General features: G+C 43.8%; 1 protein-coding gene across 1 annotated transcript in view; it reads left to right on the top strand.

The window, feature by feature from the left end:
* AGT (angiotensinogen) overlaps positions 1-26,570 on the top strand; it is a 181,274-nt gene that overhangs the window by 57,311 nt on the left and 97,393 nt on the right. Inside the window, exon 2 of the mRNA XM_056566968.1 lies at positions 15,389-16,177. Within this exon, the coding sequence (XP_056422943.1) occupies positions 15,403-16,177 (775 nt within the window). The 5' untranslated portion in view covers positions 15,389-15,402. The remainder of the gene's footprint in view (positions 1-15,388; positions 16,178-26,570) is intronic.

The raw sequence follows: 26,570 nt of genomic DNA, 5'->3' as shown, positions 1-26,570 counted from the left end.
TGGCACCAGTGCCACCTCCCCCCTGCTGGCTCTGGCTCACCGGAGACCCGATTGACCCGGAATCGCCGCAGATCGCTGGACTGAATTGTCCATCGCCGACATGGGGGGGCATAATGACCCCCCTGGGCGATATGCCGGGATGCCTGCTGAATTATTTCAGCAGGCATCCGGCTCCGGTCCCCAACCGGCTAGCGGTGGGGACCGGAATTCCCACGGGCGTATGGATACGCCCTGCGTCCTTAAGGACTCGAAATGCAGGGCGTATCCATACGCCCTGCATCCTTAAGAGGTTAAGGTGACGTCACAAACGTCCATTCCCGTGGTCGGGACCCAGACCCTCCAGCGCTTCTGGAGCAGAAACAGGTGGGTGCCGCATGCTATATTGCGGGGGTCCCCAGCGGCGGGACCCCCCGCGATCAGACATCTTATCCCCTATCCTTTGGATAGGGCATAAGATGTCTAGGGGTGGAGTACCCCTTTAAAATCAAAAACTCCATTTTCCATCTAGGGACCCATATGAGGATTTGTTGTTTGCAGGACCAATTGTACTTTGTAATGAAATCACTAATTTTACCACACAATCTATAAAGAAGCCAAAAAAAATTATATATTTGTGGTGAAATTGAAAAGAACACCACAATTTTGCAAAGTTTAAGTCTAGGATTATCTCCCCTAGCATCATGCCAGTGCAAATAATCTGCAGAAAACAGCTTGCATAAAGTTAGCCCAATGGTCAAAAAACCCTGACCCTTGTCCTTTAAGGACAACTGCAGCGCTAGCAAATTAGGGCCCAAATGTAATAATAACACAAGTTATAAAGGTTTCTGAATGGGATCCATTACCTGGCTGGTCCCGTTTCTCCGCTATGCCGCCATCGGAAGTCATCTCCTGGTCCCCTAACGCACGTAGCGTCGACCTATTATTCTCTATAGAGCCGCCATCTTGCTCGACGCTACGTCACAAATGCCCATAATGCGCCGGGGGATTGCTTCACTTCCCCTGCGAAGTTTTCCGAAGCTAGAGCGGGGAGGAGCGAGGGCAGAGGCTGAGAACGCACGTCTGCTGGACATAAGCCACGCCCCTTGGGTTCGGAAATCTCACTTCACACCCCCCGCTCTTACATTACACAAGAAGCAGGGGGAGAGCGGGGTCGTATACAGCTCTGTACACAGCTCCATCCCCCGCACACAACTCGGTACACAGCTCCATCCCCCGTACATAGCTCCATCCCCTCCCCCTTCCCCTGCTCTGTCTCCCCAGGACCTCATCTACCACGGGGAGGCTGCAAGTTTGCACGGGGAAAACACAGAGCGGGGGAGGGGAGAGAGGATGTCCGTGCAGAGCTCCTTCACCTACATAATGATGTGTGAGGAGGACAGACTGCACTGCACGGGGCTGAGGATTTCTGTGTGTGAAAGAGACAGACTGCAGGGGAATAAATATCATACTGGGGATGATTTCTTTTTGTGAGGAGGGGGGGGGGGGGGACTCCTGGATGACACATGCTGGGAGTTGTAGTCCCTGTTATGTGTGTGTATGCCAGTGTTTCCCAACCAGGGAATGCTGGGAGTAGTAGTTTTGCAACATCTGGAGGCACCCTGGTTGGGAAACACTGGTGTATGGACTACAACCCCCAGGAGACTACTGAGATACAATAGAGGTGTTGGTGAACTACAATCCCCAGGAGACTACTGAGATACAATAGAGGTGTTGGTGAACTACAATCCCCAGGAGACTACAGAGATACAATAGAGGTGTTGGTGAACTACAATTCCCAGGAGACTACTGAGATACAATAGAGGTGTTGGTGAACTACAACTCCCAGGAGACTACTGAGATACAATAGAGGTGTTGGTGAACTACAACTCCCAGGAGACTACTGAGATACAATATAGGTGTTGGTGAACTACAACTCCCAGGAGACTACAGAGATACAATAGAGGTGTTGGTGAACTACAACTCCCAGGAGACTATTGAGATACAATATAGGTGTTGGTGAACTACAACCCCTAGGAGACTACTAAGATACAATATAGGTGTTGGTGAACTACAACTCCCAGGAGACTACTAAGATACAATATAGGTGTTGGTGAACTACAACTCCCAGGAGACTACTAAGATACAATAGAGGTGTGGGTGATCTACAACTCCCAGGAGACTACTGAGATACAATAGAGGGATTGATGAACTACAACCCCCATGAGACTACAGAGGCAGCATGCTGGTGTTATACCACAGACTGAAGACTCCTGAATGACACATGCTGGGAGTTGTAGTCCCTTTTGTGTGTTTATGCCAGTGTATCCCAACCAGGGCTGAGTTATATTAGTGTGCTGTGTATAACTCTGCACAGGCTGTATATATAATATATACACACACACACACAGCGTTATACACAACACACTGTGTGTGTATATATTATATATACAGCCTGTGCAGAGTTATACACAGCACACTAATATAACTCAGCCCTGGTTGGGATACACTGGCATAAACACACAAAAGGGACTACAACTCCCAGCATGTGTCATTCAGGAGTCTTCAGTCTGTGGTATAACACCAGCATGCTGCCTCTGTAGTCTCATGGGGGTTGTAGTTCACCAACACCTCTATTGTATCTCAGTAGTCTCCTGGGAGTTGTAGTTCATCAACACCTCTATTGTATCTCAGTATTCTCCTGGGAGTTGTAGTTCACCAATACCTATATTGTATCTCAATAGTCTCCTGGGAGTTGTAGTTCACAAACACCTCTATTGTATCTTAGTAGTCTCCTGGGAGTTTTAGTTCACCAACACCTACATTGTATCTCACTAGTCTCCTGGGAGTTGTAGTTCACCAACACCTATATTGTATCTTAGTAGTCTCCTGGGAGTTGTAGTTCACCAACACCTATATTGTATCTCCGTAGTCTCCTGGGAGTTGTAGTTCACCAACACCTCTATTGTATCTCAGTAGTCTCCTGGGGGTTGTAGTTCATCAACACCTATATTGTATCTCAGTAGTCTCCTAGGGAGAGCAGCAGCTAACAGGAAGCTGGCGCAGGGAGTCATGGGAAATGTAGTCTTTATGACATGGCTGCTTATTGGTGGCAATTACAAGAGAATGGCTGGGCCAAATGAGGTGTTGTTGGACAGGTCTTTGAAAGAGCTATCAGATGAGGTAAACTTTTTTTTTTTTATGTATGAGCGCTGCAGATGTCCTTTAACCCCTTAAGGACTCAGCCCATTTTGGCCTTAAGGACTACGTTTTTTCCTTCTCGCCTTCTAAAAATCATAACTCTTTTATATTTTCATCGCCAGACTAGTATGAGGGCTTGTTTTTTGCATGACCAGTTGTCCTTTGTAATGACATCACTTATTATATCAAAATGTATGGCGCAACCAAAAAACACAATTTTTGTGGGGAAATTAAAAAGAAAAACGCAATTTTGCTAATTTTGGAAGATTTTGTTTTCACGCCGTACAATTTATGGTAAAAATGACGTGTGTTCTTTATTCTGAAGGTCAATACGATTAAAATGATACTCATTATTACATACTTTTATATTATTGTTGTGCTTAAAAAAAATCACAAACTTTTTAACCAAATTAGTACGTTTATAATCCCTTTATTTTGATGACCTATAACTTTTATTTTTCCGTATAAGCAGCGGTATGAGGGCTCATTTTTTGCGCCATGATCTGTACTTTTATACCACATTTGCATATAACAAACTTAATACATTTTTTATAATTTTTTTTAAATAAAATGTATTACAAAAGTAGCAATTTTGGACTTTTTTTTTTACGTTCACGCCTTTCACCGTACCAGATCATTAACATTTTATTTTAATAGTTCGGACATTTACGCACGCGGCGATACCAAATATGTCTATTAAATTAATTTTTTACGCTTTTTGGGGGTAAAATAGGAAAAAAAACTGACGTTTAACTTTTTTATTGGGGGAGGGGATTTTTCACTTTTTTTAAACTTTTAATTTTACATTTTTTAACTTTTTTTTACACTTGAATAGTCCCCATAGGGGACTATTCATAGCAATACCATGTTTGCTAATACTGATCTGTTCTATGTATAGGACATAGAACAGATCAGTGTTATCGGTCATCTTCTGCTCTGGTCTGCTCGATCTCAGACCAGAGCTGAAGATGCCGGGAGCCGGAAGGAGGAAGGTGAGGGGACCTCCGTGCGGCGTTCTGAATGATCGGATCCCCGCAGCAGCGCTGCGGGCGATCCGATCATTCATTCAAATCGCGCACTGCCGCAGATGCCGGGATCTGTATTGATCCCGGCACCTGAGGGGTTAATGGCGGACGCCCGCGAGATCGCGGGCGTCGGCCATTGCCGGCGGGTCCCTGGCTGCGATCAGCAGCCGGGATCAACCGCGCATGACACGGGCATCGCTCCGATGCTCGCGGTTATGCACAGGACGTAAATGTACGTCCCGGTGCGTTAAGTACCACCTCACCAGGACGTACATTTACGTCCTGCGTCCTTAAGGGGTTAAGACATACAAATAATTTCTGAAGTGCACATGGGAATTCAACCTTGTAGGTTTTCCTCTTTAGTAAGTAATCTTGTCATCTCGTCTTTCTTAGGGATTTTCCTGACATGTATTCTCTTATTGGTTCCCACAGTGACCATGAAATTAAAGTCCTCACAAGCCCACCCAGTTATTTATCCACCCGTTTCCACCACATGCCAAACCCTTGTACCAGGGTGATGGCAAACTATTCAGTTGCCATTCGGTTCTATCTGCTTTTCTGATTACAGAATCCCCTACAACCACTAGCTATCTTGGCCTACCTGCATTACCATCCCCTCTACTACCCCAACTGTTATCTTGGCTGTTACAGAGACCAGTATTCACTACGGTTGCCATTTCTGACAATGACACCCTGGAATCATTGCCCAACTTTGTAATTTTGCTTGGGAGTACTGTCCGTATGTACTTGACATATATTTTGACATATCTATAAATCCTTGGCTTATAAATAATATGCCAAACAACAGTAAACCTTTGCTGGACACCTGGGGGTGTCCAGCGTTTATTATAAACAACCTGTATAAATAACAAGTATAACAACTATAAACATAAAAGGCATTAGAGGAAAGAAAGGGCAGCGCCACTGCAAACATCTACTATAAACAACTTAATTATTAGCCATGATGGGAATAATAGCCCGGACTGGCCATGCGGTACACAAAGACGGAAAAAACAGTGTCCAAATATACAGTAAATGTAGAAAATTCTTTGGGATGCATCACAAAGTATCAACTTTATTTAATCAAATAAAGCAAGGGCCCCCTGCGATACTCCGCCCCTGACCACACCTCTGTTACATCCCTATCCTACCCAAATCCCTCATGCCCCACCCCTACACAAAATAAAATAAAACTATATGTAAATAAAACATGTTAACGTAGGTAAGATAATTTTCCATGACCAATAATACCGGTATACAAGGAGGAAATATATGCCACCACAACTGGATAATACCAGATTAAAACCACTATACACAGACCAGTATTCCCCCATAAAGTTCCGATATAGTGGTAGATACCAGCTGAACACAGGATCTGTATACCATTTAAGTGATTATATACAGGACTGTTTGGCGGTAGATACCAGCTGTACACAGGATCTGTATACCATATAAGTGATTATATACAGGACTGTTTGGCGGTAGATACCAGCTGTACACAGGATCTGTATATCATATAAGTGATTATATACAAGACCATATATCAGAAGATGCTATCTGTGTACTGGACATATACACCATACAAGTTATTACAGTTACATCTAGGGACTTTCAGGCGTCTTTTCTAATCGGTATGTAGGTAGGTAACTAGTCAGGTGGGTAGGTAGCCAGGCATGTAGGTAGTTAGCTAGGTAGTTAGGTAGCCAGGTATGTATGTAGGTAGGTATGCAATTAGGTATTTAGATATCCAGGTATCTAGCTAAGTAGCTAGCCAGGTATGTAGGTAGATAGGTAGCCAGGTATGTAGTTAAGTAGCCAGGTATGTAGGTAGGTAGTTAGGCTGCCAATCCTGTAAAAAACCTTTAACGGGAACTCTAGGATGATGTATCCAAGGTAGGAGGGCCAATTTCTGTGCAAAAAAGATCAGTATACAAAAAAATAAAAATCACTAAGAAATTGTTAAAAGAAGGATAGTTAGTCGTTCAGGATGTAAGTACTAAAAATACAGTTAAGTCGTTTCCGTCAATCAAGCCCAGGATCACGAGTGCTTCAGTGCACATGATTCATTCGGCTTCTCTCTGTCTAAGGATCCTTTCATGCTCCGAGCCTCCTGCTGTACCTCGTCTGATCAAGCACATACATAAATGTCATAAAGGTGTCCTAAGATTTGCAGGCCTTGAAAGAATAAGACCATCGAAGAACGGTGGAGATAGAAGCAAGCAGTTGCGGCAAACAGAAATCAGATGGATTCTAAGATGAGATTATAGCTCTTTTCTGTAGCATAGTATGTTTCTTACATATACCTATTTTTTGTATTAACTATATTCACATTTTTTTTTTTTTTACCAGTAATAAATATATAAGGTGTTCTCAGTTCTATGTTTTTTTAGAAGGCACAGTTTTGTTTCTATGGGCACCTTCCCCTACCTGTCTCCTCCCAAGAGCTTTTTAAATTGCACCTGTGAGTAAGTTCATACGAGGTGGTCTGAAGAAGTGCATTATGGGTACGAAACGGCTGTCAGATACCATTGCTTCATAACCTCCCTTATCTCTCCCCGCTACATCCCCATACCTGTACGTATCCTCCAGTATGTTTTTGTAATAAAGAAGATTTATACCTGAGATACTGAGTCCTTGCTTCTTCACATTGAGGCTTGTTATATTCAGAGCAAGGTCTTGTTACCAGTGGAAATGTTGCTGAAATGGTTTTTGGGGGGCATGTCGCATTTAGGAAGCCCCTATGGTGCCAGAACTTAAAAAAAAAATAAAAAAATAAAAAATAAAAAAAATACATATGACATACTATTTTGGAAACTACACCCCTCAAGGAACGTAACAAGGGGTACAGTGAGCCTTTTTGTTAAAGTCGGATGTGTAAATGAAAAAAAAAAAAAAAAAAAGTGTTCTGGCACTATGGGGGCTTTGTAAACACACGTGGCCTTCAATTCCGGACAATTTTTCTCTCCAAAATTCCAATGGCGCTCCTTCTCTTCTGAGCATTGTAGTGCAACCGCAGAGCACTTTACATCCACATATGGGGTATTTTCTTACTCAGAAGAAATGGGGTTACAAATTTTGTGGGGCTTTTTTCCTATTTTCCCTTATGAAAATGAAAAATTTAGTGTAACACCATAATTTTAGTGAAAAAATAAAATAGTTTTCTTCATTTTCCCATCCAACTTTAACAAAAATTCGTCATACACCTGTGGGGTGTCAAGGCTCACTATACCCCTTGTTATGTTCTGTGAGGGGGTGTAGTTTCCAAAATGGGGTCACACGTGGGTATTTATTTTTTTTGCGTTTTTGTCAGAACCGCTGTAAAATCAGCCACCCCTGTGCAAATCACCAAATTAGGCCTCTAATGTACATAGTGCGCTCTCACTCCTGAGCCCTGTTGTGCGCCCGCAGAGCATTTTACACCCACATATTGGGTATTTCCGTACTCAGGAGAAATTGCGTTACAAATTTTGGGGGTCTTTTTCCTTTTACCTCTTGTGAAAATAAAAAGTATGGGGCAACACCAGCATGTAAAAATTTTAATTTTTTTACACTAACAGGCTGATGTAGACCCCAACTTTTCCTTTTCATAAGGGGTAAAAGGAGAAAAAGACCCCCAACATTTCTAACACAATTGCTCTCGAGTACGGAAATACACCAGATGTGGCCCTAAACCGTTTCCTTGAAATACTACAGGGCTTCAAAGTGAGAGAGCGCCATATGCATGTGAGGACTAAATTGCGGATTGCATAGGGGTGGATATAGGGGTAGTCTATGCCAGTGATTCCCAAACAGGGTGCCTCCAGCTGTTGCTTAACTCCTAGCATGCCTGGACAGTCAGTGGCTGTCCGGAAATGCTGGGAGTTGTTGTTTTGCAACAGCTGGGTGCTCCGTTTTGGAAACACTGCCGTATGATAAGTTTTTCATTTTTATTTCTGGGGGGGGGGGGGGGGGCAGTGTAAGGGGTTGTATATGTAGTGCTTTACCTTTTATTATGTGTTAGTATAGTGTAGTATTTTTAAGATACATTCGCACTGGCGGCGGTTTACGGTGAGTTTCCTGCTAGGAGATTGCGCTGTGACAGAAAATTTGCCGCAGCTCTAACTTGAAGCAGGAAACTCAATGTAAACCTACCCATGTGAATATACCCTGTGCATTCACATGGAGGGGGGGGGACCTCCAGCTGTTTCAAAACGACAACTCCTAGCATGTACTGACAGACCGTGCATGCTGGGAGTTGTACTTTTGCAACAGCTGGAGGCACTCTGGAAAATACTGAGGTAACAGAACCTAACTGAAGGTTTTCCAACCAACCAGTGTGCCTCCAGCTGTTGCAAAGCTACAAAATGTCAGCATACACTGACAGACCGTGCATGCAGGGAGTTGTACTTTTGCAACAGCAAGAGGCACACTGGTAGGTAACAGAACCTAACTGAATGTTTTCCAACCTCAGTATTTTCCAAACGGTGTGCCTCCAGCTGTTGTAAAACTACAACTCCCAGCATGTACTGATCGCCGAAAGGCATGCTGGGAGATGTAGTTATGCAACAGCTGGAGGTACGCAACTACAACTCCCAGCATGCCGAGACAGCTGTTTGGGCATGCTGGGAGTTGTAGTTTTGCAAGATCTGAAGGGCCACAGTTTAGAAACCACTGAACAGTGATATCCAAACTGTGGCCCTTCAGATGTTGCAAAACTACAAATCCCAGCATACACTGACAGACCGTGCATGCAGGGAGTTGTACTTTTGCAACAGCTGGAGGCACACTGGTAGGTAACAGAACCTAATTGAACGTTTTCCAAACTCAGTATTTTCCAACCAGTGTGCCTCCAGCTGTTGCAAAACTACAACTCCCAGCATGTACTGATCGCCGAAAGGCATGCTGGGAGATGTAGTTATGCAACAGCTGGAGGTACACAACTACAACTCCCAGCATGCCGAGACAGCTGTTTAGGCATGCTGGGATTTGTCATTTTGAAACAGCTGGAGGGCTGCAGTTTGGAGATCACTGTGCAGTGATTTCCAAACTGTGGCCCTTCAGATGTTGCAAAACTACAAATCCCAGCATGCTCAGACTGCAAACTGCTGTGTGGGCATGCTGGGAGTTGTAGTTTTGCAAGGTCTGAAGGGCCACAGTTTAGAGACCACTGCACAGTGCTCTCCAAACTGCAGCCCTCCAGCTGTTGCAAAACTACAAATCCGCGCATGCCCAAACAGCAAACAGCTGTCTGGGCATGCTGGGAGTTTTAGTTTTGCAACACCTGGACTGGCTTCCGTAGTGTGTACCAGGGAGCAACCGCACGTCATCACCACCCACTGCCACCGCCGATCGTCGCCCGCTGCCACCGATGGTAAGTGACCTCTGGCACTGGTCACCTACGGTTCCCCTGCTCTGCCCAGATTACCGTGGGTGGACAGAGCTGGGGAACCAAACTTTAACCTCCCCGCCCCCGATCTGCTATTGGTTGGTCGCTTCTGACCCACCAATAGCAGTGATACGAGGGGTGGCACCCCTGCCACCTAACTCCTATCCCTTCAGGGGGATCCCCCTTATTATCAGGGTCACCGAAAACTGGTATGACACGGAATCGCCGCAAATCACCGGTGTGAATTCACCGGCAATTTGCGGCGATCGTCGACATGGGGGGGTCTCAGGACCCCACTGGGCATTGGCACGGGATGTCTGCTGAATGATTTCAGCAGGCATCCCGTTCCGATCACCGCACGGCGAGCTGTGGTGATCGGAAATGCGCAGGGCGTACAGGTACGCCCTCAGTCCTTAAGTGATAAGACGCGCAGGGCATACAGGTACAGGTATGCCCTCCGTCCCCAACAAGTTAACTATATAAATAGCAAAAAGGTTAAAAATGAAAGTGTTGGCCCTTAGAAAAACGATAAAGAAAAAATTATAAACGGAGATCAGGAAAAAACTAATATATTAAACATATTTTTCTTCACCGAGGAAAATGAAATACAGCGAGATAAGATAAACTCCCCAGTAGAGGTCACCTGTCTAACCCAGGAAGAAGTACAGTGCCGCATACAAAAAATCAAAATAGACAAATCACCAGGTCCAGATGGCATTCACCCCCATGTTCTAAAGGAATTAAGTAATGTGACAGACCCCTATTTTTAATATTCAGGGACTCTATAGTGACAGGGACTGTTCCCCAGGACTGGTGCATGACAAATGTGGTGCCAATATTTAAAAAGGGGTCAAAAGGTGATGCCGGGAATTATAGGCCTGTTAGTTTAACCTTGGTTGTATGTAAATTGTTTGAGGGTTTTCTAAGAGATGCTATTTTGGAGTATCTCGATAAAAATAAATGTATGACTCCATATAAGCATGGCTTTATGAGGGATCGGTCCTCTCAAACTAACCTGATCAGCTTTTATGAGGAGGTGAGCTCCCGACTGGACCAGGGGCAATCGCTGCATGTCGTATATCTGGATTTTTCCAAAGCATTTAATACGGTGCCACATAAAAGATTGGTGCATAAAATGAGAAGGATGGGGCTGTGGGAGAGTGTGTGTAAGTGGGTAAGTAACTGGCTCAGTGATAGGAAACAGAAGGTGGTTATTAATGGTACTTATTCTGATTGGGTGACTGTTACTAGTGGGGTACCACAGGGGTCAGTCTTGGGTTCTGTTTTATCTATATATATAAAACTCTGTGTGTGCGCGTGTGTGTGTGTGTATGTATGTTCCACAAAAACTTCCAAACGGCTAAAGATATTAACATGAAACTTGGCAACATGTTACTTATATGTCAACAACAAACATAGGATAGGCGATTTAACCCTTACTCACCCCCATTTGCCAGGGGCAGGGTTTTGTTTAAAGTCCCATACAAGTCTATGGGAAATATATGTTACTGCATAACTTCCAAACGGCTGGAGATTTATCGATAATACTTGGTCACATGTCACAGCTGGAGGCACACTGATTGTGAAACATTGAGTTAATTAATAAACACTGTGTTGCACAACCAATGTGCCTCCAGCCGTTGCATAACTACAACTCCCAGCATGTATGGTCTGTGTGCATGCTGGGAGTTGTAGTTTTGCAACAGCTGGAGGTTTGTCACCCCCCCCATGTGAATGTACAGGCCACATTCATACGGGCAGGGGTTTACAGCGAGTTTTCTGCGGCAAGTTTGAGATGCAACAAATTTTCCACCGCAGCTCAAACTCCCTGTAAACCCCCGCCCATGTGAATGTACCCTAAAAACACTACACAAAATAAAAAGTAAAACACCACATAAACACACCCTTACACAGTTCACCCCCCCCCCCATTAAAAAAAAAAAAAAAAAAAGGGTCTTGTATGGCACTGTTTCCAAAACGGAGCCTCCAGCTGTTGAAAAACAACAACTCCCAGTATTGCCGGACAGCCACTAACTGTCAAGGCATGCTGGAAGTTTTGCAACAGCTGGAGACACCCTGTTTGGAGAAAACTACTGTAAGGTATTTTGGTGGTGGATGCAAAGCCCCAAAATAGGCCTCAAATGCGCATGGCGCTCTCTCGCTTTGGAGCCCTGTCATATTTCAAGGCAACAGTTTAGTGCCACATATGGGGTATTTCCGTACTCAGGAGAAATTTTGTTACAAATTTTGGGGGTCTTTTTCTCCTCTTACCCCTTATGAAAAGGTAAAGTTGGGGTCTACACCAGAATGTTAGTGTAATTTTTTAAATTTTTTACACTAACATGCTGGTGTCGGTCCATACTTTAAATTTTCACAAGGGGGAAAAGGAAAAAAAGACTTCCAAAATTTGTAACGCAATTTCTCCCGAGTACGGAACTACCCCATATGTGGGCGTAAAGTGAACTACCCCATATGTGGCTCAGAAGTGAGAGCGCACCATGTACATTTGAGGTCTAAATTGGTAATTTACACAGGGGTGGCTGATTTTACAATAAATACCCACATGTGACCCCATAGTGGAAACTGCACTCCTCACGGAATGTAACAAGGATTATAGTGAGCCTTAACACCCCTCAGGTGTTTGACGAATTTTCGTTAAAATAGGATGCGAAAAAAAAAAAATTCTCTAAAATGCTGGTGTTACCCTACATTTTTCATTTTCACAAGGGAGAAAATAGGAAAAAAGACCCCCAAAATTTGTAGCCCCATTTCTTCTGAGTAAGAACATACCACATATGTGGATGTACAGTGCTCTGCGGGCAAACTACAATGCTCAGAAGAGAAGGAGCACCATTGGGCTTTTGGAGAGAGAATGTGTCAGAAATGGCCATGTGTGTTTACAAAGCCCCTATAGTGCCAGAACAGTGGTGAACCCCACATGTGACCTCATTTTGGAAACTACACCCCTCACAGAATTTAATAAGGGAGGCAGTGAGCATTTACACATTTGTCTGACAGATATTTGGAACAGTGGTCCGTGAAAATGAAAAATTAAATTTTTAATTTACACAGCCCACTGTTCCAAAGATCTGTCAAACGCCAAAGGGGTGTAAATGCTCACTGCACCCTTTATTAAATTCTGTGAGGGGTGTAGTTTCAAAAAAAGCCTCCCAAAATTTTTAGCCCCATTTCTTCTGAGTATGGAAATACTCCATATGTGGATGTAAAGTGCTCTGCAGGCAAACTACAATGCTCAGAAAAGGAGTGCCATTGAGCTTATGGAGTGAGAATTTGGTTGGAATGGAAGTCAGGGGCCATGCACATTTACAAAGCCCCCTTGAGAAAATGAAAAATTGAAAAAAATTGAAAATGAAAAATTTGGGGTAACACCAGCATATTAGTGAAAAAAACCACTCCACCCCTAGTTTTATTACTTATCCCCAACTCTCCATCTACACTATCTTCCTATTTCATATTGTAGTTTCCCTCTCCCCCAGTCCGTAGTTTAAACATTTCACCTTTCTGGGCAACTTCTCGCCGAGCACAGCTTTACCCTCCCCATTTAGGTAACACCAGCATATTAGTGAAAAAAATCTAATTTTTCATTTTCACGTCCAACTTTTGCAGAAAATAGTATGCCATATTGTTTTTTTGTTTTTTTTACTGTTCTGGCACCATTGGGGCTTCCTAAATGCGACATGCCCCCCAAAAACCATTTCAGCTAAATTTGCTTTCCAAAAGCCAAATGTGACTCCTTCTCTTCTAAGCATTGCAGTGCGCCCGTAGTGCACTTGACGTCCACACATGGGGTATTTCCATACTCAGAAGAGATGGCCCCTAGGGGTCAACCGAAAAAAAACTCTATAAGACGTGTCACAAATATTAAAACCTAACTTTTATTGTGATTACTTTAATAGATAAGGTGAGGAAATAAATGTATTTAAAAACACAACTCTACTGAAGTCCCTATGCTCTATATAGAACGGCCTAGGAGTCATCAACTGGCTGGTTAGCACTCAAGGTTATTTATAGGCTCACTCTCATAATATACACAACCCACTTATATATGTGGTTGTTTATAATCAGACTCCCCAGTGTGAGGCACTGGGGAGTCCCAGACCTTGTGGGCCTGCTGTGCACCGCAGGTAGGGACTGTGTTACAGCTAGATGGTTGGGTTAACCTGGTGAGACCCTGTCAATAGGCTTATTGGGATATACTGCCAGGAAGAGTTTACTTTCACTTTCAGACGCGGCGGTCAACTTTGATCGCCACATCTGAAGGGTTAATAGCACGCGGCACAACGATCGGTGCCGCGCACTATTAGCCCAGGGTCCTGGCCATGACTAGCAGCCGGGACCAACCCGGTGTGATGCGGGGTCACAGTGTGACCCCGTTTTAAACACCGGGACCGGGCTCAGGGCGTACAGGTACGCCCTGAGTCCTTAAAAGGTTAAGGCAACACATGCATAGACAATACAAATACAAAACTCTTATATGCCAATACATTATTGGGTGCATTGTAGAGAGTTCTGAGGAGAGGAGACCCATGAAGGACATTGAGCAGCGTCTGCCACACAGGATGGGCAGGAGTACAGAAGAACATGCGATTCTGTACTGGGTCACCACACATGTCTATTGGGGGGTTGGGGGGGTAGCGATCGTGGGAGGGTTCCAGCGGCGGGACCCCTGCAATCAGACATCTTATCCCCTATCCTTTGGATAAGGGGATGAGATGTCTAAGGGCCGGATACCCCTTTAATGTGTAATTACAGTAGAGAAGAAGGCATTTAGTAGATTCATCTTCTTATTCTCCTCCACCTTCCACCCAGATTACCTCTTAGGGGGTCCGCATTTCCAAATTAATTTATTTTTACTATTTATGTAGGTGAAGAATATTTTTGGGTTCTTTTTACTTTCTATGGTAATTGTTTTTTCTGTTACAATTTTGACTTTTTTTTTTTTTACAGTTTATTCCTCTTCTTAGTATTTTTAAAACCTCCCTACTACCTTCTTGTTTCAGTATATCAGTTATTATATCCCTAGTTGTTTTGGATAACCACATTGGTTTTCTTCTACTTATAACACATTTATTCCCATGTGTCATTTATGGTGTATGTCAATCACAAATTCACAGAATGCGCTTAAAAATCTTCTATTTAGCCTAAGACAGAATCCCTCCCACCACTCCACCCCTAGTTTTATTACTTATCCCCAACTCTCCATCTACACTATCTTCCTATTTCATATTGTAGTTTCCCTCTCCCCCAGTCCGTAGTTTAAACATTTCACCTTTCTGGGCAACTTCTCGCCGAGCACAGCTTTACCCTCCCCATTTAGGTGAAGCCTGTTGCTGTAAAGCCTATATCCCACAGACTCAGCCAAGTTCTCTATGAACTCAAACCCTTCCTTCCTACACCAGTTTCTGAGCCACCTGTTTACCTCCCTAATCTACTGTTGGCTCTCTGGTGTAACCCATGGGAAAGGTAATATTTCAGAAAATATTATTTTGGAGGTCCTTCCTTTACCTTACTGCCTAAGTCCCTGAAAAAATTTTTAGGAACACTCTACCTACCCCTTACTTCGTCATTGGTGCACCATGAACGCTAGGTCTTCTCAACCAGATCTGCAATGTGCCGAACTTGAGCGCCAGGAAAACAACACACTGCTAGACGATCACAGTCTTTGTGACAGTTCATCAGGACAGTCTGTCCTCCTACTAATTAAGTTATAATTATTTTATTATATACTGTAATATTCAATATATTTATAAATTAGAAGGATAAATATTTATTCTGATAAACTTGTGGATTTTTTTTCCAGGTTGGCTTTTAACAATGCACTACCAAAATATAATGCTATGCTTGACTGCATTTATTAGTTTATCAACATGCAACCGTGTGTACGTCCATCCATTCAATTTACTGACATATACCAAGAGCGAATGTGAAAAAATCCAATCACAGGACCATAGCACTGAGAAGATGTTCTTTCCTACAGCTATTGAATCTAAAAACAATGCTGAAGAAACTGACTTTAAACTCCAAACAAATCAGGAAGCAAGTGATCTTGGGACTCCTGAAACATACCTGATATCACTCATTAGTGATTTTGGCTTCCGAGCCGTTGCTCAATGGTGGAAACTGAATAAAATGGACAACATCCTTATACCCTACACTGATTTATTTAGAACAATGGTGTCATTTTACCATGGAGCATCTGGGAACACTTCTAGCAGTCTACAGGCCTTTTTGGGATTTCAAGACCCATCATTAATTCCAAACTGCACTTTCAAAGTAAATGGCTTAAAAGTAATCCCAAAGCTCAAAAAAATTGACAATTTTCTCTTTTCTAGAGAATCAAATATCAATACACTGAGAACTGTGTGCATATTTGTCTCAAATGTTCCATTGTCAGAAAAGTTTGTTCATGGATTAATCCCAACTGCTGAAAACTTTTATGTAAAGGCTGTAGACTTCAAAGATTCTCCAAAGGCTATCAAATTAATCAATGAATTTCTGGATGCTAAACTCCCAACAAATACTAAATCTGGATTAACTTCCATTGATGGGACTACAAACTTCATGTACTTTAGCCATGTTCAATTTAAAGGTAGGTTTATGTTGTGACATATGCTAATTAAAGTGGCCCAGATTTATTAACCCCTTAAAGGGGTACTCCGCCCCTAGACATCTTATCCCTTATCCAAAGGATAGGGGATAAGATGTCAGATCGCCGGGGTCCCGCTGCTGGGGGCCCCGGGGATCGCTCCTGCAGCACCCCGCTAACATTACTGCGCAGAGCGAGATCGCTCTGCATGTAATGACGGGCAATACAGGGGCCGGAGCATCGTTACGTCCCTGCTCCGCCCCTCGTGACGTCACAGCCCGCCCCCGTCAATACAAGTCTATGGGAGGGGGCGTAGCTGTCGTCACGCCCCCTGCCATAGACTTGCATTAAGGGGACGGGCCGTGATGTCATGAGGGGCGGAGCCATGACGTCACGCTGCTCCGGCCCCTGTATCGCCCGTCATTACGCACAGAGCGAACTCGCTATGTGCAGTAATGATGGCGGGGTGCCGCAGCGGAGATCCCCGGGGTCCCCAGCAGCGGGACCGCTGCGATCTAACATCTTATCCCCTATCCTTTGGATAGGGGATAAGATGCTAGGGGCAGAGTACCCCTTTAAGGACAGACCCATTTTTCCCCTTAAAGGGGTATTCCGCCCCTAGACATTTTATCCCCTATCCAAAGGATAAGGGATAAGATGTCAGATCGCCGCGGTTCCGCTGCTGGGGACCGCCGGGATCCCCGCTGCGGCACCCCGCTATCATTACAGCACAGAGCGAGTTCGCCCTGTGCGTAATGACGGGCGATACAGGGGACGGAGCCGCGTGACTTCATGGCGCCGCCCATCGTGACATCACGGCCCGTCCCCTTAATGCAAGTCTATGGGAGGGGGCGTGACGACCGCCATGCCCCCTCCCATAGACTTGTATTGAAAGGGGCGGGCCGTGACATCACGAGGGGCAGAGCCGTGACGTAACGATGCTCCGGCCCCTGTAACGCCCATCATTACGTGCAGAGCGAACTCGCTCTGTGCTGTAATGACAGCGCGGTGCCCCAGCGGGGATCCCAGGGGTCCCCAGCAGCGGGACCGCAGTGATCTGACATCTTATCCCCTATCCTTTGGATAGGGGATAAAATGTCTAGGGACGGAATATAATTTAATGACCAGGCTCTTTAATGACCAGGCTCTTTTTTTATTTATTCATTTTTTTTTTTTTTAACCTGTATCTCTTTTCATGGCAATAACTTTAGAATGCTTTTTCTGAGTGGAGCAATTCTGATTTTTCGCGACATATTGTACTTTATATAGGTGGTGCATTTTTGTTGACACATGCAACATTTTTTGTAAAAAAAAAAAAAAAAACCTCCAAAATATTGTGAAAAACTAAAATTTCTGGCTTTTAAAATTTTTTTTTTTTATGGTGTTCACTGTGAGGTAAAAGTGAAGTTATATTTATTCTGTGGGTTAGTACGATTATGGCGATAACGATTTTATATAGCTTTGTATGTTCTTTTTCCTAGCAAAATAATTTGTTTCCTTTTTTTGTGTTATTTTTTGACAACGCCATTGAGTGAGGGCTTATTTTTTCCTGGACAAGCTGTACTTTTTATTGGTATAATTTTTGCAATACATGCTAACTTTTGATCTTTTTAATTCCGCTATTTGCACCAAAATTGGTGAATTTTGTGCTTTTTTGTTGTTTATTTATGGCGTTCACGTGTGCGGGATAATTTACATTATAACTTTATAGTACACGTCATTACGGATGTGGCAATACCTAGTATGTATAGGTATAGGTATACTTTTATTGGGAAAGGGGCATTCATTTAATTTTTTTTTACACTTTACTACTTTTAATCATTATATTATTATTATTATATTATTTTTTTTTCACTTTTTAAAGGTTATACTATTCTGCAATACATTTGTACTGCAACACAGTATGACCTGATGAGCTACACACACACTATATATAGCCTGTGCGATCCAGCCTCTGGCTGACTCTCAGACTTCCATAGCAGGCAGACAGGAGGTCATCATCTGACCTGCTGCTGCCATAGCAACCAACGGTGACCCGCGATCGTATTGTGGCGCCGCCATTGGTGAACAGGGAGAGCACCCTCCCCCTGTCAACACCATAGATGCAGTGATTGGGATTGATCACGGCATCTATAGTGTTAATGTTGCCGGTACCGACGTTGCCCCGGCAGCTGCGGCGGGACCCCAGCTGTGATTGACAGCCGGGTCCCGCTGCCGATCTCCTGAGCTGCATGCAGCAGAGCAGGGGATTGTCAGGACGTATGCATGAACGTGTCAGGTGTTGGGACGTATGCTTCCTGTTGCCGGAAGGGGTTAGTCTACATGAACCAATAACTGGCATGATTTGAAACCATTTATATCTCAGCTTTCAGTTTATTAGAGCTTGTAAAGATATGAAAGCTGAGCTGTGACTGGTTGCTATGGGCCAAACAGTTTTTTTTCTCCACCATATTAATAAATCTGGTTCAGTATGTGCAGTAAACTGAATATTCCCATATACTTTTGCAGCAATCTAAAAGAGGTTCAATAAAGGTTTTACCTGGCAGGTGCTATGTGCAGCCATTATACAATTCCCCGAACAATTTTACTTGAAATTGATAAAAAAAAAATTTTTTATGTGCTATGCAAGGTTTGCAGTTAAATTGGAGGTGGTAGACCCCGGCACAAAATGACCCCATTTTAAAAACTAGACCCCTCAAGGTATTCTTTAGGGGGTATAGTGAGTATTTTAAAACCATCGTTTTTTGGCAGGAATTATTACAAAGTCAGTGATTCAAATTGACTTTTTTTCACAAATGCATCATTTGTGGGACATATTTCTGATATTGAAAGAAATGCACCCTATATTTTATTGAGCTGCTCGGCCTGTGTTTGGAAATACCACCGCTTAGATCATATTTGGTTCCTTGTCCGCGTGGCAGGACTCAGAAGGAGAAGAACGCCATTTAGCTATCAGGGCATCATTTTAGGCCAAAGGGTTTTATAGTATAAAGGAGTTGGAGAGGCTCTTGTCTAACTACCCACCAAATAAACCCGGGCTACCTAATTAGACACCTATACCCAAGGTGTCAGGAAGTAGTTTGTCTATAGAAATAAATATATTAGGGCTCAGGGTTTAAGACAAATGGACAGATAGGAATTAAATTTATTTATTATTATACAGTGTGACAATATAGTATAGAATAAGATATAAGAAAATAAAATAAAATAGAATAGTGGTGTCTGCGTCTCACAGGGCCCTTGTGAAGGCACAGCACCAGCTAATATTATCTAAAATATAAGTATTCCACAATGTGTTAAAAATTAAGACCGCCATATAAAAGTTCATATAAAACCTCTAATAGGATTAGACTGTACAGGGAGAGAAATCTGGGTGGGAGAGTCTTAGTTCATCCACAATAATCAATTCTCTCCTCTCTCAAAAAGTTCTGCAAATTGTAACAGATTCCAGTATAGTTGTAACCAATAGCAACCATATAAGTTTTGGTTAGTAACCCATAGCAACCATTTGTATGTGTCCGGCTGCAGCAGTAGATCGCAATTGAAAACCTTTGCAAATAATGTTCATACACTTGCTATTAGCAGATAATAGGCAATATATACGCTCCAGATGTTGCAAAACTACAAATGCCAGCATGCCCAGACAGCAAACAGCTATGTGGGCATGCTGGGAGTTGTAGTTTTGCAAGATCTAGAGGGCCACAGTTCACAGCACAGTGATCTCCAAACTGTGACCCTCCCGCTGTTGCAAAACTACAAATCACAGCATGACAGCTGTCTGGGCATGCTGGGAGTTGTAGTTTTGCAAAATCTGGAGGGCAACAGTGTAGAGACCACTGTATAATGGTCTCAAACTGTAGTCCCCTAGATGTTGCTAAGCAACTTACCTGCTTCCGTCAGATCCAGGGAGCAGTCCTCTTCTGCCGCACGACATGCCGCCCACGCCGATCTCCGACACCAATCGTCGCCAGCAGCCGTCGCCGATGGGTAAGTGGATCTTCGGTGCCAGTCCTCCGTCATTTCCCCGTCCTGCCCTGCCTATTGTGGGTGGGCAGGACGGGGAAAACGAAAGTTAACCCCCCGCTCCCGATCTGCTATTGGTGGTCGCGTCTAGACCACCAATAGCAGGGAGAGGAGGGGTGGCACACCTGCCACCTCACTCCTATCCCTTCAGGGGGATCGAGGGTGTCTTGGACAACTGCGATCCCCCTTATTTTCCGGGTCACTGAGTCACCATAGACCCGTAATCGCGCAAATCGCAAGTGCGAATTCACTTGCGATTTGCGCCGATCGCCGGCATGGGGGGGGGGGGGTCTGCTGATCAATATGAGCAGTCGCGGCGGGGACTGAAATTCCCACGGGCGTACAGGTACGCCCTTGGTCCTTAACAGGTTAAACTACACCCCCTAAAAAGTATTCGCCAAGGGCAAAAGTAAGTACATTGAGACCTTTCATCTTAAGGACGCAGCCCTTTTTAGCACATCTGACCACTGTCACTTTATATATTAATAACTCTGGGATGCTTTTACCTTTCATTCTGATTCAGAGATTGTTTTTTCGTGACATATTCTACTTTAACATAGTGGTACATTTTTTAAGTAGATTTGAGGGCCTTTCTGTGAGAAATACCCCACAAATTACCCCACTATAGAAACTGCACTCCTCAAAGTATTCAAAATGACATTTAGAAAGTTTGTTAACCAGCAAAGTGGAGGAGAAAAATCAAAATCTCAATTTTTTTTTATTTTTTTTTTTACACTAACATGTTCATATAGCCCAATTTATTTTCATTTTACAAGGGTAATAAGGAGAAAAAGCCCTGCAAAATTTGCAGCCCAATTTCTCTTGAGTAAGGAAATACCTCATATGTTGAGGTAAAGTGCTCTGCGCGCTCGCAACATGGCTCAAGAGGGAAAGAGCAACTGTAAGATTTTGGAGAGCGAATTTTGCTGAAATGGTTTTTGGGGGACATGTTGCATATAGAAAGCCCCCAATGTGTTAGAACAGCAAAACAAGCCCCACATGGCACAATATTTGGGAAACTACACCTCTCAAGGAACGTAACAAGGGGTATAGTGTAGACATGTGCAATTCGGTTCAGCACGAATGTCTAATTTACCAAATTTTACAGTTTTCAGGCATTCGGACCGATCCGAATGCACCAAAACATATTTTAAACATTCCCGAATAGCCACGATAATACGAATAGCACAATAACCGAATGTATGCTGTAAATAACGAATGCATTCTAATAACAAGAATAACAACAAGGATACAGATTTGATTTTTCGGATACATTCGTTAAATCTTTTTATTCTTTTTTGGACTTTAGCAATCCTAAAAAATTATGGAGATACCTTTTTTTAATAAAAATTTCGTAGGGTACCATAAAAAAATAAAGATACAGTAGTGATGGAAAAATTGTATATAACGAAATGTATCTTTTTTATTATGAAATGTTTATAAATTTTTAAACAGGGATCAATTTATGTGAGCGGGTAAAGCGCTAAAAATGTAGCCGACAATAATAAAAATGTAGTGTGTGCGTGTTTTTCACTTTTTTAAAAACATTTTTTAGGTAGCACTACTACTCCCAGCATGGAACACACTCTTTCATGATGGGAGTAGTAGTTACCTGTACTAATTGACAGATCGCCGGGGTCCCTTGCAATCCTCTTGTATAATGTATAGATGCGGCAGCCGCTCTCCTATGGTCCCCTGCACGGCCATATAGATACACATATTCATATTTCCCGCAGAGCTGTGATTGGCCAGATGGTTCCAGCCAATCACATCTCTCTGTGAGAAATAGGAATATGTGTATATATATGGCCGTGCAGGGGACCATAGGAGAGCGGCCACCGCATCCATACATTATACAGGAGCATCACAGCGGGTGTGAGGAGTGATACCCGCAGGGATCTTTCCTTTACTACAAGTACTACTACTCCCAACATGGAGTACACTCTGCTCCATGCTGGGAGCTGTAGTACCTGCATTAATAGACAGATCGCAGCGGGTGTCAGAAGTTACACTCGCTGCGATATGTCTATTAATGCAGGTACTACAGCTCCCAGCATGGAGCAGAGTGTGCTCTATGTTGGGAGTATTAGTACCTGCAGTAAGGGACAGATCCCAGCGGATGTCACTCCTCCTGACACCTGCTGCGATTGTCCTTATGTGAATGTCGGGATCAGCTGTTCTCAGGGCTACAGAGCCGGGAGAACAGCTGACGCTGAGCCGTAGGTATACATCGTATATCTACTGCCCAGCAAGAACTTACAGTGAGCATGCAATGTGTATACAGTATACACATTGCTGGCTCACTTAACCCCTTGCTGAGCTGTGCGCTATGCGCAAGCCCAGCAAGGAAAGAGTTAACTTACACTGCTGGACAGTGTAAGTTAACCCTTTGGGCGGTATACACTATATACAGCTATCTATAGATAGCTGTATATAGTGTATACAGAAGACGAAGTCCGCTTACTTCCCTCGAGTATCGGGCAGGTCCGTGTAGCTCCACCTCCTAGTGATGACGTCATTAGGGGGCGGAGCTACAGACGGGAACAAGGCTAGTTAATCTGAAGCTCTGTTCACATTGTCCGTTTTGTATAATGTGAACAGACCCTTCTGGCAGTGTCTACCCAGACAGGGAGACTCCAGCTGTTGCTAAACTACAACTCCCAGCATGCCCAGACAGCCAAAGGCCAATTGGTGGCTCCCTGTTTGGGTAAACATTGCATCATGGGTGCTCTCCCCAGCGGACAGCGCCAAAAATGTCATAACCACTTTTTTGTGTTTTTTTTCTTCTCGTTTCAGATCCGTGTATGCAGAGGATTACTGCGGATTCGATGGATTACGGTGGATTATTTTTTTTCTTTTAATAAAATGGTTAACGAGGGCTGTGGGGGAGTGTTTTTTTTAAATAAAATAATTTTTCCAATTTGTTGTGTTTTTTTTTATTGAATTTTCAGGCTAAGTAGTGGAAGCTGGTCTTATGAACTGAATCCATTACTAAGCCAGGTCTTAGCGTTAGCCCCCAAAAACAGCTAGCGCTAACCCCCAATTATTACCCCGGTACCCGCCGCCACAGGGGTTCCCGGAAGAGCCAGTACCAACAGGCCCGGAGCGTCAAAAATGGCGTTCCTGGGCCTAGGCGGTAACAGGCTGGCGTTATTTAGGCTGGGGAGGGCCAGTAACAATGGTCCTCGCCCACCCTGGTAAAGTCAGGCTGTTGCTGTTTGGTTGGTATTGTGCTGAGAATGAAAATACGGGGAACCCTATGCCTTTTTTATTTATTTATTTAAATAAAAAAATAAAAAACGTATAGGGTTCCCCATATTTTCATTCTCAGCACAATACCAACCAAACAGCAACAGCCTGACGTTACCAGGGTGGGCGAGGACCATTGTTACTGGCCCTCCCCAGCCTAAATAACACCAGCCTGTTACCGCCTAGGCCCAGGAGCGCCATTTTTGACGCTCCGGCCTGTTGGTACCGGCTCTTCCCGGCACCCCTGTGGCGGTGGGTACCGCGGTAATAATTGGGGGTTAGCGCTAGCTGTTTTTGGGGCTAACGCTAAGCCCGGCTTAGTAATGGATTCAGTCAATAAGACCAGCTTCCACTACTAAGCCTGAAAATTCAATAAAAAACCACAAAAAAAAAAAAAAAAACACACCACATTGGAAAAATTTTATTTAAAAAAACACTCCCCCACAGCCCTCGTTAACCATTTTATTAAAAGAAAAAAATAATAATCTGCGGTAATCCATCAAATCCACAGTAATCCTCTGCATACACGGATCTGAAACGAGAAGAAAAAGAAAAAAACACCAAAAATTGGTTATGACATTTTTCGTGCTGTCCGCTGGGGAGAGCACCCATGATTCAATGTCTACCCAAACAGGGAGCCAACAATTGGTGCAAAACTACAACTCCCAGCATGCCCAGACAGCCTTTGGCTGTCTATGGCCGGACGAAGCACACCAAGTGTGCGAAACTAGAGCTCGGTCGCCACCACTTGTCCCCCCACTCCCCTCTCTTCTGTACCCCGCATGTGAGTATGTCTCAATAAAGAAGACCCTGCAGCCACACTGGTGAGTGCCGATATTTTCATTTCTCTTCACGGATATAATTTACAAATCTGTTTAACTTTCTGGAGCCAGTTGATATATAAAAAAATTAAAATAAAAATAAAAACTTTTTCCCTGGATAACCCCCTTAACACGTCACAGGTATTTGACAGATTTGCGTTGAAGTTGGACGTGAAAAAGAAAAAGGTGACTTTTAACCCCAAAATTATGGTGTTACTCCAAATTTTTCATTTTCACATGGGGTAATAGGAGAAAATGGACCCCAAAATGTGAAGCCCAATTTCTCCTGAGTAAGGACATACCCTATAAGTGTATGTAAAGTGCTCTGCTGGCGCACTACAGGTCTCAGAACAAAAGGAGCACCATTGGGCTTTTGGAGAGAGAATTTTGTTGGAATAGAAGTCAGGGACCATGTGTGTTTACAAAGCACCCATGGTGCCAGAACAGTGGACACCCCCACATGTGACCCCATTTTGGAAACTATACCCTTCACAGAATGTAATAAGGAGTGCAGTGAGCATTTACACCCCACTGGCGTTTGACAGATCTTTGGAACAGTAGGCTGTGCAAATGAAAACTATTTTTGTTTCATTTTCATGGACCATGGTCAAAAAATCTGTCAGACACCTGTGGGGCATAAATGCTCACTGTACCCCTTATTACATTCCGTGAGGGGTGTAGTTTCCAAAATGGGGTCACATATGGGGGGGTTCCACTGTTCTGGCAGCATGGGGCTGTGTAAACACACGTGGCCTTCAATTCCAGCCAAATTCGCTCTTCAAAAGCCCAATGGCGCTCCTTCTCTTCTGAGCATTGTAGTGCGTCCGCAGAGCACTTTACATCCACATATGGGGTATTTATATACTCATAAGAAATGGGGTTACAAGTTTGGGGGGGCTTTTTCTCCTATTACCCCTTGAGAAAATAAATTTGGGGTAACAGCAGCATTTTAGTGAAAAAAAATCTAATTTTTAATTTTCACATCCAAATTTAATGAAAATTTGTCAAATACCTGTGGGGTGTTAAGGCTCACTATAACCCTTGTTACGTTCCGTAAGGGCTGTAGTTTTCAAAATGGGGTCACATGTGGGTATTTTTTTTTTGCGTTTAGGTCAGAACCGTTGCGTTCATCAGCCACCTCTGTGCAAATCACAATTTAGGCCTCAAATGAACATAATGCGCTCTCTCACTCCTGAGCCCTGTTGCGCATCCGCAGAGCATTTTATGGGGCATTTCCCTACTCAGGAGAAATAGAGTTAAAACATTTTTTTCATTTTAGTATGGGACAACACCAGCATGTAAGTGTAAAATTTTTTTTATTACACTAACATACAGGTGTAGACCCCAACTTTTCCATTTCATAAGGGGTAAAAGGAGAAAAAGACCCCCAAAATTTGTAATGCAATTTCTCCTGAGTAGGAAAATACCCCATATGTGGCCCTAAACTTTTTCCTTGAAATATGACAGGGCTCCAAAGTGAGAGAGCGCCATGCGCATTTGGGGGCTAAATTAGGGATTTGCATAGCGGCAGACCAGGATGCAAGTGTTACAATAGCCTCCGCCACCAAAAATACCCTACAGCAGTGTTTCCCAAAACGGGGTGCTTCCAGCTGTTGCTGTCAATGGCTGTCCGGCAATGCTGGGAGTTGTAGTTATGCAACAGCTTGAGGCACGCAACTACAAGTCCCAGCATGCCGATACAGCAGTTTTTCAACATCTGGAGGGCCACAGTATAGAGACCACTGCACAGTGATCTCCAAACTGTGGCCCTCCAGATGTTGCAAAACTACAAATCCCAGCAGGCCCAGACAGAAAATGGCTGTGTGGGCATGCTGGGAGTTGTAGTTTTTTAAGATCTAAAGGGCAATAGTTTAGAGATTCTAAACTTTGGTCCTCCAGATCTCCAGGCCACTTACCCAGATCGCCACCATTGTGCCGCTGTCGCCATGACCACCGCCACCAAATCTGGTGAGTTGGGTGGGTAGAGCAGGGGAACTGAACTTTAACCCCCTACCCCCCCTTCTGCGATTGGTTGGTCGCTTCTGACCAATCAATCGCAGGGATAGGAGGGGTGGCACCCCTGCCTCCTCACTCCTATCCCTTCAGGGGGACCAGGGCTGTGTCGGACAGCCCTGATCCCCCTTATTTTCAGAGTCACCGGAGACCTGTATGACCCTAAATCACCAAAAATCGCTGTTCTGAATTGAATATGGTCTGAATATGGACTCAGGACCCCCCTAGGCGATGTGCCGGGATGCCTGCTGAATGACTGGCTAACTGCGGAGATGGAAATTCCCACGGCG

The sequence above is a fragment of the Hyla sarda genome, chromosome 3 (genome assembly GCF_029499605.1).
Source record: "Hyla sarda isolate aHylSar1 chromosome 3, aHylSar1.hap1, whole genome shotgun sequence".
Taxonomy (NCBI): domain Eukaryota; kingdom Metazoa; phylum Chordata; class Amphibia; order Anura; family Hylidae; genus Hyla; species Hyla sarda.
This window is presented reverse-complemented; position numbering and strand designations above follow the sequence as displayed.